This window comes from Pinus tabuliformis, chromosome 4_2 (assembly GCF_031772625.1).
Source record: "Pinus tabuliformis cultivar Carrire ecotype Pingquan chromosome 4_2, CPIR1, whole genome shotgun sequence".
NCBI lineage: Eukaryota > Viridiplantae > Streptophyta > Pinopsida > Pinales > Pinaceae > Pinus > Pinus tabuliformis.
The window spans coordinates 980,118,919-980,138,060 of record NC_142304.1 but is presented as its reverse complement, the minus strand read 5'-3'; the positions used below and the strand labels follow the sequence as shown (position 1 = coordinate 980,138,060).

General features: G+C 41.4%; 1 protein-coding gene across 3 annotated transcripts in view; it reads left to right on the top strand.

Annotated features, from left to right (window-relative positions):
* Positions 1-19,142, top strand: part of LOC149172951 (coilin-like) — a 373,642-nt gene that overhangs the window by 226,929 nt on the left and 127,571 nt on the right. For all 3 annotated transcript variants that reach the window (XM_089424468.1, XM_089424467.1, XM_089424466.1), the window contains one exon: positions 4,141-4,172. In XM_089424468.1, coding sequence (XP_089280594.1) covers positions 4,141-4,172 — 32 coding nt within the window. The remainder of the gene's footprint in view (positions 1-4,140; positions 4,173-19,142) is intronic.

Sequence of the window (19,142 nt, the reverse complement as noted above, 5' to 3'; positions counted from 1 at the left end):
CAAGAGGTTAGATCTATACAAGGGTTAGTAAATTTGCACAATAAAAAAATTTACAATATATGTGCAAAAATATTTACAATTAATTTACAAGGCTAATCTAAGGGTATGAGGACACCTACGCACTTAGATTAGTTAATGAGCTCTTCAAGTAGTAGAGATTCGATAAGAGTACTTGAAAACAATTGAGATAAGGCTGTAAATAGATTATTTTGGTGGAATAAAAGGTAAGAAACTCGCATCAAAATGTCTTATGATAAGCCCTTGAGAAGTCCCGTTATGGGTTCTTAGCTTCTATGTGTCAATGAGATGGATGATTCAAACAAAAATTACTCCAAATGCTTGACTCGAGTACTTAGTTGATTCAAACAAGAATTTCCCCAAGTGCTTGATGTTTGATCAAAAAAATGATTTTCTACACAACTTTGAAATATTATGTTAGATTCATGGGGATTGGATGACATAGTGAGAAGGAGCTCTAGTGGTTCAAGCAAGAATTCACCAAATCTACCCAATCAACAATGTTTCCCCAATTCAAATAGAGGTGGAAAACAAGCAACCAATGAATCCAGATGGCTAATGAATATAACAAATTAAAACAATAGTGGAAATTAAAAGCACATTAATTAGAATACATTACCATAACAGACTGAAGACATAAACCACAACTTTGCCCCCAAAGACTTTTGCTTTTATTAATAAGAGAAAACATCATAGAGCTTCCATAGCCAATTACACCATCCAATGATGTTACAATGAGGAGCTTCAAGCTAATTTATAGAAAAATGAGAGATCTAGATCCCCCTCCAAGTGGAAAATCGCTGGTTTCAACGAAGTGCACAAATTTGACTTGATCCTAGAGAATAACAACTAGTTGAAGATTAATCCATGCCAAAATTTAATCTTGACCTTTGACCTGGAAGAAAAAATTCGAATTTGTTGAAGAAGGCTTTGATCTTCGTCAAACAATAATTTTTTCGAATTTTCTCCTCGAATAATCCTCCTTCACTTAACCACCATGGTCCAATAGTTCAATTTTCCTTAAAAAATTGATTTTTCCCTTTAAGCCACAAAATATTTTTTCTTGAAATTAGCTCATCCAATTTAACCACTTGGACCAAAAAAATCGATTTTCCTTAAGTTTATTTTATTTTGTTATTATTATTTTTTATTTATTATCTGGCCCAATGAATTTTTTGTGGGATTTTTCTCCTTTGGAATTGTGTCCTTCAAATTTAATCTTCCTCGGAAAAGTCCGTTTTTTCAAAATTCATTTTCCCACTACGAGAGAATTTTATTTTCTCTCATTTTAATTTTTTGACTAATTTTGGTCTAATTATTTAGCTATTTTTTGCTAGAAAAACAAAATAAAAATAATTTGAGGGGATAGACATAATTTCAAGCCTCAAAAATTTGTCTAAATAGAGAGTTGAGGTGTAGAGGTTCTAATTATGAGTACTCCTACCCCCATCAACATTTTTCAATTTACAGCAAAATAATTATTAAAATCATGACTAGTGGGAAACTTTAATAATTAAAATTAGACACTTGGACTTAACCAAATTCTGCAAGCCTTTTAGACATGATCTAGCATGATAATTTATTCACCTTAGACATCACCATTGTGTCCCAACTCTAGCTTTGGGATACGCTTGGGAGAAAAACTTTGCTAATTATTTGATGTTTAGGTTAAAAAACCTCCGTAGAGTGGAACTCTTTGCTAAAAATTCTTATGCTTACCTAGATGTTTTACATAGCTTTATAAACATACTAGAATAATTTTTTACATAATGGCTCACAAGGCTGCAGAATTTGGATTATGTGACTTTGATAATCTACTAAATAATGATGATGAATTTTGGATGTTTGAATGCTTGAACATAAGAGAGAGAGAGAGAGAGAGAGAGAGAGAGTAGGGGAGAGGGAGATAATAAGGGAGAGAGAAATGGAGAAGGGTGGGTACAGAGAGAGGAAAGGGGATGGGAGGGAGCGTAAGAGAGGGGAAGGAATATGGAGGGAAGGAGGGTGTGAGAAGGCAAGTACAGAAGAGTGTGAGGGTGAGGGTGAAAGAAAGGGAAATAGGGACATATAGAGAGGGGGAATGAAGGAGTGAGGGAGGGAGAGCGAGAGAAGGGGAGTGAGAGGTAGTGGGAAAGAGAGAGGGAGGGGGTCGAGGAGGGAAAAGGACAAGGTGTTAGAGGGAGGTGGTGAGGGAGAGATAAAGGGAGAGGGGTAGGTAGAGAGAGAGGGAGGGGTGAGGATAGAGAGGGTTAGGGGGAGGGTGAGAGAGAGATTGCGAAGACAATGGAGGGAGAGTGAGAGAAACGAGGAGAGGCGGAGCAGGGGAGAGGGAGAGCGTGAGGAGGAGAAAAGGAGCTGGAGAGGGTGAGAGAGAGCTCTAAATAGAGCCAAAGAGTGAAGGGTAGGAAGAGAGAAATTGGGGTTAGGGAGTGTGAAGCAGGGAGAGAGAGAGAGTAAGGGAGAGAAAGGGGGAAGGGGTAAAATCAGAGGTGAGAAAGAGCTCTAAATAGAGGCAAAGAGTGAAGGGTAGGAAGAGAGAAATTGGGGTTAGGGAGTGTGAGGCAGGGAGAGAGAGAGAGAGGGAGGGAGAGAAAGGGGAAAGGGGTAAAGTCAGAGAACATGTTTGCAATAAACGTCTGTCAATAATCCAGATCACCCGTTTATCCATGTTAGAATGCCCAAACATTAAGTAAAAAAACATGATTGCAAAATGGTCAAAGTACTTGTTGAGTGGTGACCAACCCTCTTTGAAAAGGAATGCTTGATGGTGAGAGATGAGAGGTGTCTATCCAATGCAAATTGCTGAGTAATGTGGCATATCGTCATATACTGAACAACTATAGTGCTGCTGGCTGCCTGGCTGTCCACAATAGGAGACTTTTTTTCTCCTATGGGGTTAACCACTTGTGGTGGATATCATGTCCAATTAGTTGTAAAAGACATGAAAACATAGATTTAAACTAGATTAATGATGATCATTAAAGCGTTGACCTTTTGGTACACATCTGATATCAATCATCTCGCAGTTATAACATTGCTCCATTGGTAGACGCCTTTGAATTTTGTGCTTCCGACTACTGCATCCACCTCCGACAGACTTGTATTAAAGTTCAAAGACTTTTGGATTGTAGAGGAGGACATTCAATGCTCTGAATATTGATATGATGTTCCAATATATCAATAACTGTTTTAGAATTTAAATTGTATGTATCACGATGTGATTTGTGTAATTGCATCCATACATGCAATATAAATCACGAACCTTCCATATTTGGTGTCTAGTAGTTTGTTTTTGCATTCATGTGTATGGATATATAAATGTTGAATATTTCATGTATATTTTAATTTTGTGGAGTAAATCCTGTGTTGAAGGGCTGGTTGAATGACTGTCAACCCCGAGTTGAAGGGCTTGCTGAACTGAGTCAAAGTTTAACTACTTTGAGCTGAGGTGGAGGGTCCTAGTGACTTCTTAGTTTCTTCATTAATTGCTTTGAGTTGCCTTGTTATTGACTAATTTATTCTATTTTTTCTGTTATTGGTTTCTTAAAATTTCAAGGATGATGACTGAGATTTCTTATCTGGTATAAGACTTCATTGTTTAGTTTCTGTAATCTAGCAGGAGCTTTCTTAAAGATTATTTATTTGTAGTACACATTCCAGGGCAGTTTCTCGTTGTATAGTGTCCAAGACTGATACTTATCACGATTATGAGTAGTGTGATTAGAGTGGTGGTAGGATAAGAGTGAAGACTATGTTTATGATACTTAGGGCTGTTGACATATTGTTTATAAAATTTGTGGTTTGCTAGTGACATTCCATTATGTAGTTACAAGTGTTGGATTACAGCTTATTTTATCACTGAACTCTTCCAAGGACTGTAGATGCATTCAAAATATTAGATTGTCTAAATGAAGATTTGAGATATGTGATGGTAAGTTAGGTATGGTAGATTTTGTCTTTTGATCAGTTCCAATTTTGATACTTTCAGGTAATAATTTGATTTCCAGATGATGATGCGAACTTATGATATGTCCTTTATGAATATCACTCCAATATCTTGCCTTTATTTTCTGTTTTTAGATTTCTTTTCTTTACAGCAATAGTTTCTTTTTGTGGATGCAGAGCAGGAGAGCCAGGGCATTCAAGGTACCACGGTAAGATTTGCATGTCTATTTTTTGCAAGCAAGTTAAATATGTAAATGTTGGTTTATAATTGGAGCTTCTAATCTCTATATGCATATATTTTTATTTATGAATAATAGTTTCTGACCTTCTGGGTCTTTGATTAGTTGCATTGTTTATTTTTTCTCTTGTGCCTCTTTAGATCTTGGGAGCTTGTAAATAAGTATGGTTTAAAGGTTGCTATCACCTTGTAAATCATGGTGCTTTTGTCAAGTCTTGCATCACTTAATTTTTCTAATGTCTAAGTCACATCAACGTAAATATATCTTTTTTTGATGGAGTTATAAAGTGAACATTATGTTGCATCTCTCTTTGGTTAAATGGTATGGGTGCTAAAAACTAAGTTGCACTGAAACAGATTCAGATACGGGGTTTGAAATAGATACGACAAATTTTCAAAATATCTTAATACGATACGGCAAGGAAACGATATATATATATATATATATATATATATATATATATATATATATATATATATATATGTTGAAATTTCTAAGTCTAACCCGTTAGAAATCCCTACTGCATCCTCTGGTTTAAATTCTCCTACTTGTTTATTACATTAACAAGTTATTTATCAATACAAATACCGAAAATAAAAACAAATGCAGCCTTAACTCATATACAGATGATCAACTGAAATACTGGAACAGACAAACAAGGGACACCGCTATTTTTGGACAATTGTCCCTGGAAAAACCCAACTTGGGAAAACCGGTGCAGCAGTTCTAAGGGTTTTATTGTTATGTAGAATTCATGAGTACAACTAGGGTGCCGAACTAGCTCGCCTGACAGAGATTTTTACAGGGCAGTAATACCTCTTCTCGGAGACAGATATTCATCTTCCCAGCACTAGTCTGCCCCACGAAAATCTTTCCAGTGCTTCTCCTAGGCTCTGCTTCAGCACTGCTAGTCTCAGCGTCACTCTTGAACCCTCTGCATCAGCCTTCTGCCTCTTTGCGTCAACTCTCTGGCCTTCTGTGTCACCACGCAAGCTCCTCAGCGTATGCGCAACCACTAGCTATCTCCACATTGCTCCTGTTGCCTCTGCGTAGCCCCTCTGCTACTGCGCTGATCCTCAGGCACTATCTACCTCTCTGCTATGTACCCGCTATCCCTCGTTGCAACTCAGATCACTTGTTCGAATTTTCTCAGCAACCCCGCTCGAGAAAATCGAACTAACTGATCAATCTTGGCGCATCTCCAATTGACCCTCAAGCCTCCTCTTATACTTTTCCAGTTGAGTCTTCAACGGCCGAGATTAAGTCTCTAATCAACGACTAAGATTAGATTTGGCTTGATCCATGTCATAAAACATTCTCACCCAGTTTTATATTAATACCCATTAATATTTTATTTTTTCTAGGTTTAGACTTAAGAACCCTATTGAAAATATTAATTATTTTAATATCTCTCTAACCGGGTGGAATGTCCCCAAACCATTTCTGGGTCTTGGATATCTCATGTGCTTTAGCCTCGCCATCAATTTTCATGGCTAGAGCACATTCAATGCTACCCCAAATCAACACTCCCTCTTAGCGAGGAATGTGCTCTAGTAATGCTCCACCACTAGACATCACACTGATCCTCCAGCACCAGTTTCTGTGCTGATGCTTGCCCTGCTGCCCAACATCCACTGCACTACTGCCTCTTGTACTGTGGCCCATGGCTCTGCCACTGCCACTGCTACATATGTACTGCAACTCCCTCTCAAAACGTTGCATCATGCTGCCCATAACACTACCATTGCTAACTGCTACACTGCAACTCAATTACCGAGAAGTAAGTAACTGATCTACTCAACTACTGACATCCTTGTTAGTTCGGAAGCCTCCTAATGCTGAAGCTACCTCTGCTGCTATCCTGAGCTCCCTATGCTGCATCTGCGCTGTTGCAAACACCTCTGTGCCTCTCGCACTGCTGCAACCCCCACTCTGCTGCTACAGACCTTTGCATTCTGCATCTTGCTTCTACCCGGCATCCGTCATCCTGCTATTGTCATTAGGGACTCCCGTAGCTGGATATGATCCTAGAGTTTGGGTACCTCTAGGATCCTACCCCTCATATTCTATAGTCCTCCTGACTACGGCTCGATGTCACCCCACCTCTTCTCTAGAGGTGCATGAGCACTCATTGCACAATCGTCATTGGTCTCGACTTATTTCTCCACCTTAGTCGGAGCTACCTTGGAGTCAGAAGCCTCTCCCTTGTTCTTCTTCTTAGAAATGTTGAAGTTTATAAGTCTAACAATTAGAAACCCTACATTTATTTTCTAATTTATTCCTTCCTACTTGTTCTGATTAATTAACAAGTTATTTACCATGTAAATACTGAAAATAAACACAAGTACATGCTCAACACATTCCAGATCATTAACTGAAGGAAACAGAAAGAAGCACACAAATGACACCATTATTTTTGGACTAATGTCCCTGGAAAAACCCAATGCGGGAAAGTCGGTGCAATGATTTAAGGGTTTCATTTATTAAGCAATTTCAGAATACAATCTGGGTGCCAAATCCGGCTCACCCAATAGAGAAAAATCTCGACAGTAGTACCTCTCCTTCGAAGATAGACGCTCTGGCTGAAACCTCGGATAAACACTCCGACAACTCCTTAGCTCCAATCTGCCCCACAAGAAACCCAAGCGTCATCCTCTAGGGACTGTCAGCCTCTTCTACCCTCTGCGTTAGCTTTCCCGACAGTTCCCGACAGTTTCGGCTTCTACCCTTTGCATCAGCTTTACTGGCAGTTTCGGCTTCTGCCCTCTGCGTCAGCGTTCCCAGTGGTTCCGGTTGTTCCCGACAGTTACGACTTCTGCCCTATGTGTCAGCTTTCCCAGCAGTTCTGGTAGTTCCCGGCAGTTTCGACTGTTCTCGACAATTCCGGCTTTTGCCCTCTGCATCAGCTTTCTCGGCAGTTTCAACAGTGTTGGCAGTTCCCGACAGTTCCAGCTTTTGTCCTCTGTGTCAGCTTTCTTGGCTGCTGTGTTGATCCTCCCGTTACTATCTCTGCATCTCTACTTCTGTATTCAGTGCCCCTCAGCTGCAACTCCAGATCACTCTCTCAACTTTCTCAACAAACCCAACCCCAGAAAGTTGAAAACTTGATTTCTTGGTGTGTTCTCCAAGGGACTGTCAAGTCTCTTATACTTTTCTCGTTGACAAATCAATGGCTGAGATTATGTCCCTAATCAACGACTAAGATTAGATCTGGCTTGATCCATGACTTTTGGACCATTCTAACACAATTTTATATTAATTCACATTAATATTTTATTTTCCCTAAGTTTAGACTTAGGGACTCCATTAAAAATATTAATTATTTTAATATCTCCCAAACTGTTTAGAATCTGCCCAAACCCTTTCTGGGTATTGGAGATCTCATGTGCCTTAGCCTTTCCACCAAATTTCGTGGCTAGAGCACATCTGATGCTACCCCAAATCAACAGGGAACTGGGATGCATAATGACCCATCTCCCCACAATGGAAGCACATTACCTTGGAGATATCCTTCTTCTTCCTCTTCCCTTGCTGTCTCGTAGATGCCAGAGTTGCATCCTCCTCCTCCTCTTTCTTGATTCGACTACCTTTGACACTACTCCCCACCTTGGTCAGACTTCTGATCTCTTCTTGGTGAAGAGATGCCCACATCTCTTCCCATCCTGGAAGATTAGCTCTGCCCAAAATCCCTTGGACAAATGTCTCCCACTCCTTGGAGACTGCATTCAGGGCAGTTCTCAACATAAACTCCTCATTTGGCCTGGCTCCTATGGAAGTAAGTTGGTCACGAATCTCCTGCAATCTGAGGAGGAATATATCTATTTGATCCCCCTTCTGCATTTGATTCGACCGCAACTGATTCTCCAACAACATCTTTCTCTGCACGAAAGTGCCATGATACAATGTCATCAAAGTATCCCACATCTCCTTTGCCATGTTCTTCTCGACAATATTTGGTACAATATGATCCTTGACCCCATCAAGGATTATGCACTTTGCCTTCACCATTGCATCCTCATACCTCTCATTATAAGGTGGGTCGACTGGGATAGCCACGGTTCTCAAGGCAAAGCCCTTGTTGCGATGTTTATCCAGGACTGCTAGGATTTTGGCCTTCTAGATGACAAAGTTGGAAGCCCCGTCCAACCTGTCCTGATCCCTCAACCCATTCACTGCCATCTCCGCTCTTCTTCTGAACTCCCTCTGAGCCTCGACTTCCCGCTTGGAAGTTCTCTCCTAGACTCCCTCTGAGTCTCGAATTCCCTCCTGGAAGTTCTCTCCTAGATTCCTTCCGAGTCCCGATTTCCCTACTAGAAAACTTCTCGCCAACTGTCGAACCACGCCTCTCCAATCCTCTTTGCAACTGCAACTCGAGTCTAGATTTTTTGGCTAGAAATCCGTCAAGGCAGTGACTCCCTCTAACTTGGTTCTGTCCCGTTAGGTACTATTCTGCTTCGACAACAACAACACCTCACCAGCTTCCCAATCCACAATCTGCCCACAACACCCTAGGCCCCATCAACGAAAGAAACTGAGCCTTCTAGCTCTGTGCAAATTTCGACAAAGGCTGAATCATTCCTTTGGCCAATTGCGCCAAGCCTCCTTGCTTGAGTAGGATGACGAGGCTCTTTGTGAGCCTCTTCTGCCTCTCTCTGCCTCGGTGCTGGCCCTCTCTTTGGCTCAAAATGATGACGTAGGCCCTCTGCATCCCTCCTTCTCTGCTGCCTTCTGCTTAGGAGCAGCTCTATCTCTCGGGACAACTGCTAGTGCTGCAAATACTTCCAATTATGCTGGTGCCTTCAATCCTCGTATGATCTGCAATCCTCTGATACCATGATGAAATTTCTAAGTCTAACCAGTTAGAAATCCCTACTGCATCCTCTGGTTTAAATTATCTTAATTGTTTATTACATTAATAGGTTAGGTTATTTATAAACATAAATACTAACAATAAACACAAATGCAGCCTTAACTCATATACAGATCATCAACTGAAATACTGGAACAAACACACCAGGGACACCGTTATTTTTGGACAATTGGCCCTGGAAAAACCCAACTTGGAAAAACCGTTGCAATAGTTTTGAGGGTTTTATTATTATGCAGAATTCTTGAGTACAACTAGGGTGTTGAACTGGCTCACCCAACAAAGATTTTTACAGGGCAGTAATACCTCTTCTTGGAGACAAATATTCAGCTTCCCAACACTAGTCTACCCCACGAAAATCTTTCCACTGCTTCTCCTAGGCTCTGCGTCAGCCCTGCTAGCCTCGACGACACTCCTGAACCCTCTATGTCAGCCTTCTGCCTCTTTGCATCAACTCTCTGGCCTTCTGCGTCACCCACGCAGGGCCCTTAGCCTTTGCGCAGTCACTAGTTGCCTCTACGTGGCTCTTGCTGCCTTTGCGTAACTATGGCTGCCTCTGCATGGCTCTTACTGCCTCTGCGTAGCTATGTCTGCCTCTGCATAGCCCCTCTGCCACTGCGCTGATCCTCAGGCACTATTGCTGCCTCGCTGCTTGTACTCATTGCCCCTCGTTGCAACTCAGATCACTTGTTCGAATTTTCTCAACAATCCCGCTCGAGAAAATCGAACTGACTGATCAACCTTGGTGTATCTCCAACTGATCCTCAAGCCTTCTCTTATACTTTTCCTGTTGAGTCTTCAATGGCCGAGATTAAGTCTCTAATCAACAGCTAGGATTAGATTTGGTTTGATCCATGTCATTTAGAACATTCTCACCCAGTTTTATATTAATACCCATTAATATTTTAATTTTCCTAAGTTTAGACTCAACAATCCCATTAAAAATATTAATTATTTTAATATCTCTCTAACCAGGTGGAATTTCCCCAAACCATTTCTGGGTGTTGGAGATCTCATGTGCTTTAGCCTCTCCACCAATTTTCATGGCTAGAGCACATCCGATGCTACCCCAAATCAACACTCCCTCTTAGCTTTTGTGCTTTAGTAATGCTTCACCACTGAACATCACACTGATCCTTCAGCGCCGGTACCTGTGCTAATGCTTGGTTTGCTGCCCAACATCCACTGCACTGTTGCGCATGGCTCTGCCACTGCCACTGCTACATCTGTACTGTAACTCCCTCTCAACATGCTATATCATGTTGCCCATAGCACTACCACTGCTAACAGCTGCATTGCAACTTAGTTACGGAGAAGTAAGTAACTGATTTACCCAACTACTGACATCCTTGTCAGTTCGGAAGCTTCCTGATGCTAAAGCTACCTCTGCTGCTATCTTGTGCTCCCTCTGCTGCCTCTGCGCTGCTGCAAACACCTCTATGCCTCTCGCACTGCTTCAACCTTTGTGCCTCTCGCACTGCTACAACCCCTACTGTGCTGCTATAGACCTCTACACTCTGCATCCCGCTTCTACCCGCCATCCATCATCTTGCTATTGTCATGCAGGGCTCCTGTAGCCAGATATGATCCAAGAGTTTGGGTACCTCAAGGATCCTGCCCCTCATATGCTGTAGTCCTCTTGACTACAATTGAATGTCACCGTACCTCTTCTCTAGAGGTGTATGAGCGCTCATGGCACAATCATCATCGGTCTCGACTTCTTTCTCTGCCTTAGCCGGAGCTGCCATGGAGTTAGAAGCCTCTCCGTTGTTCTTCGTCCTGGGACACTGGGATGCATAATGACCCATCTCCCCACAATGGAAGCACTTTACTTTGGAGATATCATTCTTCTTCCTCTTCCCTTGCTGTCCCGCAGATGCCAGAGCTGCATCCTCCTTGTGCTCTTTCTTGATTCGACCACCTTTGACACTACTCCCCGCCTTGGTCAGCCGTCTGATCTCTTCTTGGCGAAGAGATGCCCACATATCTTCCCATCCATAGGGCGGTTCTCAACATAATCTCCTCATCCAGCGTGGCCCCTATGGAAGTAAGTTGGTCACGAATCTCCTGCAATTTGAGGAGGAATAGATCTACCTGCTCCCCCTTCTGCATTTGATACGACTGCAACTGATTCTCCAACAACATCTTCCTCTGCACGGAAGTGCCCTGATACAATGTCGTCAAAGTATCCCACATCTCCTTTGTTGTGTTCTTCTCGGTAATATGTGGTACGACATGGTCCTTGACCCCATCAAGGATTATGCACTTTTCCTTCGCCATTGCATCCTCATACCTCTCATTATTAACTGGGTCGACTGGGATAGCCATGGTTCTCAAGGCGAAGACCTTGATGCGATGTCTATCCAGGACAGATGACAAAGTTGGAAGCCCCGTCCAATGTATTCTGATCCCTCAGCCCATTCAATGCCATCTCCGCTCTTCTTCTAGACTCCCGTTGGGTCTCGACATCCCTCGTGGAAGTTCATTCCTAGACTCCCTCTGAGTCTCGACTTCCCTCTTGGAAGTTCTCTCCTAGACTCCCTTTGAGTCCTGATCTCCCTGCTGGAAATCTTCCCACCAACTGTCGAATTTCTCCTCTCCAATCCTCTTTGCGGTTGCAACTCGGATCTGGATTTCTTGGCTAGAAATTCGTCAAGGCAACGACTCCCTTTACCTTGATTCTGTCCTGTTAGGTATTGTTCTGCGTCGACAACAACAACACCCCACCAACTAACCAATCCATAATTTGCCCACAACTCCCAAGGCCCCCACAACTGAAGAAACTGAGCCTTCCAGCTCTGCGCAATCCCGACAAAGGCTGAATCACTTCTCTGGCTAACTGCATCAAGCCTACCTGCTTGAGTAGGATGACGTGGCTCTTTGTGAGCCTCTTTTACCTTTGCGTTAGCCCTCTCTCTGGCTCAAAATGATGGCGCAGGTCCTCTGCGTCACTCCTTCTCTATTGCCTTCTGCTTAGGAATAACTCTGTCTCTCGGGACAACTGCTACTGTTGCAAACACTTCCGATTACATTGGTGCCTTCAATCCTCCTGTGGTCTTCAATCCTCTGATACCATGTTGAAATATCGAAGTCTAACCCGTTAGAAATCCCTACTACATCCTCTGGTTTAAATTCTCCTACTTGTTTATTACATTAACAAGTTTCTTGTAAATATAAATAATGAAAATAAACACAAATGCAGCCTTAACCCATATACAAATCATCAACTGAAATACTGGAACAAACAAACGCCGTTATTTTTGGACAATTGTCCCCGGAAAAACCCAACTTGGGAAAACTGTTGCATTAGTTATGAGGGTTTTATTATTATGTAGAATTCTTGAGTACAACTAGGGTGCCGAACTAGCTCACCCAACAGAGATTTTTACAGGGCGGTAATACCTCTTCTCGGAGACAGATATTCATCTTCCCAGCATGAGTTTGCCCCACAAAAATCTTTCCAGTGCTTCTCCTAGGCTCTGTGTCAGCCCTGCTAGCCTCTGTGTCACTCCTGAACCCTTTGTGTCAACCTTCTGCCTCTCCATGTCAACTCTCTGGCCTTCTGCGTCACCCACGTAGGCCCCTCAGCCTCTGCGCAACCACTAGCTGCCTCTGCGTGGCTCCTGTTGACTCTGCATAGCTATGGCTACGTCTGCATGGCTCCTGTTGCCTCTGCATAGCTATGGCTGCGTTTGCGTGGCTCCTGCTGCCTCTGCGTAGACCCTCTGCCACTATGCTAATCCTTAGGTACTATCTTTGCTTCTTTGCTATGTACTCACTGCCCCTCACTGCAACTCAGATCACTTGTTCGAATTTTCTTAGCAACCCCACTCGATAAAATTGAACTGATTGATCAATCTTGGTGTATCTCCAACTAACCCTCAAGCCTTTTCTTATACTTTTCCTGTTGAGTCTTCGATGGCTGAGATTAAGTGTCTAATCAACAGCTAAGATTAGATTTGGCATGATCCATGTCATTTAGAACATCCTCACACAGTTTTATATTAATATCCATTAATATTTTGATTTTTCCAAGTTTAGACTTAGGAACCTCATTCAAAATATTCATTATTTTAATCTCTCTCTAATCGGTTGGAATTTCCCCAAACCATTTTTGGGTCTTGGAGATATCATGTGCTTTAGCCTTTCCACCAATTTTCACGGCTAGAGCACATCCGATGCTACTCAAACAATATATATATATATATATATATATATAGATATATATATATATATATTACCATTCATCTTTTAGAATCTAGATTCTATATCTAAATATACATAATCATCACCATGAATTTAACATAGACAAATCATCATCATTAATTCAGCATAAACATTGTTATCATCATTAGTGATTATTATAACATTCAACATATTATCTTTTTTTTTGTGTAAGTCAGATTTTTGTATTAAAAGGAAAATATGATACAAAACAGCTGCGGCAGCGGCCAACGGGCCGCTGAACCACAAGCCAAGCGTCCGAAAACTAAAAAGAATGGACAGCACACCACACAGGGCGGCAAAGAACCAAAAGACCTGAGAAAGACACTGGTTAACTAGAAGGATCTGAAACAGATCCCAGCAGACAAAATGGTCCGCCGGAAAGGATAGAAAATCCACCTCGGCTACCAAGAGAGGAGAGTAAGCGAACAGAGCTGAACTGAGAGAGAAACAAGAGAAGAGGGATCACGATCAAAACCGAAGATTTTACACAGCGAGGGTGGAATCATTTGGTCGACCTTTTTTCCCTTTCTTTTTACCAACTTTGACCCAGCCAATTGGACACTGTTGGTCTTGCACGATTTGTAAACTGCGTTGGGCTGAAGGCGAGAGCTCCTTGTCTGACTCCGAAGGAGAAGACTCATGAATTCGTTTCTGAGAAATGGGCGGGACCGTTGCTTCTTCGTGCCGAGCCGAAGGAGTTACCTGTTCTGGTGTTTCGTCCATGACTTCCTCATCTTCCTCCTCGATCTCTTCATCTGAGCTAGAAAAGACATCCATTGGGGGAGGATCATGAGGTTTCCAGCTTTTGGATTTTGGCTTGGCGTTGGCTTTCTTTTTTGGGAAAGGCATTGAAGGACAAGAGCTTTGAAGGTGCCCTGTGAGATGACAATTCCGGCAGCGGAAAGCTGTGTTCTCAAAATCCAGGGGTTGAGTCCAGTGGAAATCACCTATTTTGAGAATGATCTGATCAGGAAGTCCTTTGCTTATGTCTATTTCTGCGCAAATTCTGGCGAATGTATACATCCCTTTTAACCCTCTGGCGGCATCTGTGTTGAGGTAGCGGCCTAAGGAGTTGCCGATAGCTTCAAATACAACAAAATTCCAGAGATGCGCTGGAAGGTTAGGAAGTCTGACCCAGATGGGGAGTTTGGTGATGACTGCTGTGGCGGGATCGAACTCTGGGAACCATGGGGTGAGGAATAGACCCGCAGAATTCCAAAACCAAGGGCCTTCAGTTAAGACTCTTTGGTAGTCCTCACTGTCACCAAACACAGTTATAAAGAAGCCTTTTGAACAGAGAAGAACCCTGCAATCTTTGGTCCAATTAGCGTGAATCCATTGGTACAAATCTGCTGTGCGAGGCCAGAGACCATTGAACCTGCAGATGATGCCATACTCAGCAAAAATCTGGTGTTGCTTATCCAGCAAGGGATGAGTTATTTCAATGGATGGGGTTTCCTCCAACTTGTCCACTAAGAAGGGTTTGGGAGCTTGATTTGGAGGCGCCTTATCCTTGGGCTTCTGAGAATGGACGGCATCTTTATAGGAAAAAGCAGCAGCAGAAGAAGACTGACCACCAGCTCCCCCTCTCAAACGAAGGGACAGCGTGATGGATGCATTTCTTTGAATATTATAACAAGACAGGGGGCAGGAGTCCTCCAGTTGTTTACCTTCAAAAAGGAGACGCTGAGAGGCTGCTGGAACACCCATTTGACTTTCCAGGAGAAGCTTGAGGTTCTGCACTAGATCTGAGGATCTCACCCATTGCAGCAAGGATTTACCGGAAAGGAGTACTATTAGGATCTGAAATGGTTCTGAGATATCTGTTTTCTGCTTGTTGCTGTAACCCTGATGGCAGAGAAGACTGGTGCATGCATATCTGTCAGATGGCACATTCTGTTCTGGTTCCTTTGGTTCCTGTTCATAAGGGCAAACCAAAAATCTCTCAGAGTTTATCTTGTTTGGACGTGCAGCTAACATTCAACATATTATCATCATCATTAGTAATGTAATAAAAAATGCTACAACCATGATAAATGGTATTTGTCTTCCATGCATGGAAATTAAAAGGCTCATGGGATCATTGGGATATTCCATCAAGACCTATTTGGACATTTCAATCTTCTCAACATTAGCTTGGTCTCTTGACTATATGCAGGCAAGAGAAGATTTGTTATATTGGAGGGATTTATGAAATCAAGAGCAAAATCAATGACAATTAACAAAACCTTAACCAAACTGAAACTTAATCACTCAAATAAATCTCTTTATGAAGACATTCATCAAACCCTTATGTTTGCATTTTTTAACATTTATTTTTGTATGAGTAGTAAGAATCCTTGATAAATATATGGAGTGTTGTTGTTTCTAAAGATTTAGAAGAGACATTATGAGACTGTGTTTATAGTGAGTTTATTTGCAAATCGGATTTGTTCATTTTTATTATTTATTTATGCCTATATAAATTTTCACTCTTTTTAACATTTTCAGGGTGGATTTTGATCACGATTTTCATGGATTCGTTTCCGGATTTCTGGAAATGGATCCCAAAAAAATTAAAACCCTTGGAAACGTATCCAATTCCAAATCTGAAGTTTCCAGTTTTTTGAAACAACACAAAAATGTTCTTTATAGCGTTTCGGACAAGGATCGAATCTGTTTCCATTTTGGAAACAAGGATCTGTGTTTCTAGCAAATTCTTTAGGCATTTCCGGTAACTTAGGCTAAAACAAATCAGTTGTAGGTCCTAATGATTGGTTTCTTGATTGTGCATTGAATGCTCACTGGGAGATGACATAGGTGTTGATGGATTGTTGTTACCAGTGTTGCAAACATCTCGATAACATTCTAATTTTATTGTGAAATCACAATGTTTTGGCCTAGCCGATCTTTGCTGATTTTTACCTATATTTTGGTGGTATCTTAATTTTTCCGATGATTTCCTATTTTTACTGATATTTTCTCAATTTCTGTGAGTTTTTTGTTTTCTGGACCCTTTCTGATTTTGTCCTAATGTCGTTGTTTGCAACATTGGTTGTTAATATGTGTTAGCACTTGGTTTTTACCCTTGCGAAAATTAAATTATGTGATGAATCGAGTAGCATATAGGAAAATCTGCTCGAAGTGTCTCTAGCAATTCTCCTCTGTTTGGGCTGGTGTGTGTACCACAATTTGTTTGATGGAAGGGCTTATCTTAGGTTTAGGGATAATCAGGCTCGAATTGATGACTTCCACCATGTCAAGGTGACACTCTACCACTGAGTTATATCCCTTCCCTACTCTCATATGGAAGGAGAACTGACTTATGAATAGTAGCTTACGAAAGGGTTGAGGGTCTCAACATAACTCACAATTTTCTCTTGAGCAACTTGAAGCCAGACAACCTCACTGGGTGTCCCTAGCTTTAGTGCTTTTTGTTTTCACTTATAAATTTGCAAAATAACATAGAAAAAACAGGAAACTAATGGCTGTTTGACCAGCAAGTTAGTGGCCAAACAAATTTGTAAAATTCTTGGAGTTTGATGTGTGGAATAATCTCTAGCAAATCAGCTTTTTGTATGGAAGACAAAGTAGATAGAAGGCATATTTAAATGACAAATTTTACGCAAAAGAATAGCTTAAAGCTTCTACTAAATTGCACAAGGTATCAAAAACAAATCTTTATTCCACAAGAGCCAAGAGGTTGGCTGCACCAACATGACTATTACAAACCTGAAGACAATAATATTTTGACATAACAAATTACGAGATAGAATAGAGAAGAAAGAAGAAAATAATGGAGACAAGAGAGTAGTGGTGATGCTGGCTCGAGACAATTGCATTTGTGAGCTTGGCCTCCACTTGTTTTTGTAATCCTTTCCTCTTATAATTCCTGCAATTCGTATAGGCGAATTAGGAGGTTGAGCTACCCAAAATTGGCAATCAATGCACACTTGAAAGTGGATGTAGAGTTAAACTTGCCATCCATTGAACTGAACTAGAGTGGAAGAACTGAGTAAAGTGGAAAATGCTTGAGTTTAATTGAAGTATTTTTGAGTTGTCACAAAATAAAAATATCATTGATCTCAACCCCAGACCCTGTAATAATATTAGCCATAGTCGCATCATGTATCTGCATCCTTTCTTGTCTGAACCCGGTTGCATCCAAACTTGTTTGCGTTCTCTCCATCGGTCTCGACTACAACTCCATTCACGTCATCTGCCTTGGCCTCGATTGCGATTGTTTGCATTCACACCCTCGGTAACGATTGTGTCCATGAGGGTTTTTTCTCTATCTAGCTACCTAGCTCCATGATCTAGCTTCAGCCCTGACCCTGTGACACTACTTCCCGACCCCACTCCATTATCACCTACAGTGGAAACTCCATCCACCATTTCCCATGAGCTCAACGTTGCTCCTTGAAAGCCACATTAGAGTTTGAGTTTTTGAAGGTGATTGTAAGGTGTTTCAAGCAGGGTGGTTAGTAGCATTGTGGATATAGGAATGGAGGAAACCTCACCGTCACCATTTTAGGAAACCCTTAGGAGTTAGTAATAAAGACGGTAGATAGGGATTCTATGGCCCCATTATTATTTCCATGGAGCAGGATTTTTCTTACTTCTCAAATCAAGAGCTTGCTACGAAAGGTAGACTTCTTTGAAAATGAAAACAAACAACTCCTTTTGGAGGTGATCAACATCATGCATCTGGTTTCTGTAATGAAAACACATGCATCTGGTTTCTCGAATAAAAACATAATAAAACTTGCATTTATAGAAACAGATTGAGAATTTGCTTGCACTCCAAAAAGAAATTAAAAATCTACAAGAGGAGATGTAATCATAGTAGGCCATATTTAAACAAGAGACAAAAATTCAGCAACAAACACGTTATTGTTGGTTTGAAGTAGTTCGGAAAAGTGAACAATCTCCCTTGCTCACTATGGTCGAAGGGTTGGTACAGGAAAAAACGAAAGAGGAATGCATTCACTGAGCCTGGGAGATCAATTTGAGAGTTTGTGGACTCCCCCCCTCTCATGGCCCTTTCCAACCCATTACAACTAGGAACCTATTTACGTTATGACACATTAGATTTGAATGAGATTTCCCTTGAGCACACATTGATGGGCGCCAACTCCATGCTCTTCCTCTGTTTTCGAACACTCGAAGACCAACTTAGAGACCCACTGAAATGTGGATAACCCCATAGGAGAAAATTTGTCTCCTTCTTTAGATAACCATCTAGCCAACAACCCTACATTGCTCATTACATGACATTATGACAGGATCCTCCACCATTTGCATCGATTACATATCTCTCTCTCATTTGGCATTCCTCTTGAAGGAAGGTAGGTCATCTTTCGGCAGGTACTTTAACCAACTTGCAATCATGTGCTTTTACTTAATGTTTCAGGTATTCTAATATGAATAAAGGGGTGATCTGGATGATTTACCGATCGCGATAAACTTGTTCTCTCACTTCACTAGGGAGTTTAGTTTTTTACCCTAGTCTAGTGGGACCTTATCTGAGGCCTTAGGATTATAGAAAGGGGCACTACTTGGGGGACTTGGATTGAAGTAACATGTCCATGATATTCCATACTTAGCACTTTCCATGATTCTAGATTTCATCTCCATTCGTTGGGCTTGTGTTCTTTAGTTCATTGGAATTGACTCTCGTTTATCATCTTCTTGAGCTTGGGTTGGAAATTTTTCTATGGAAGTTGATGCAACTAACAAAACATTAAAAGCATAAAATGGCCACAATGAAAGAAAAATAAAGTTAAAATATAAAAGTTGGCCCAAACATTAATTAGTGTGTGGGTAAAAGCTTGGCATGAGCTCTACCCAACTCATGAGCCATCACC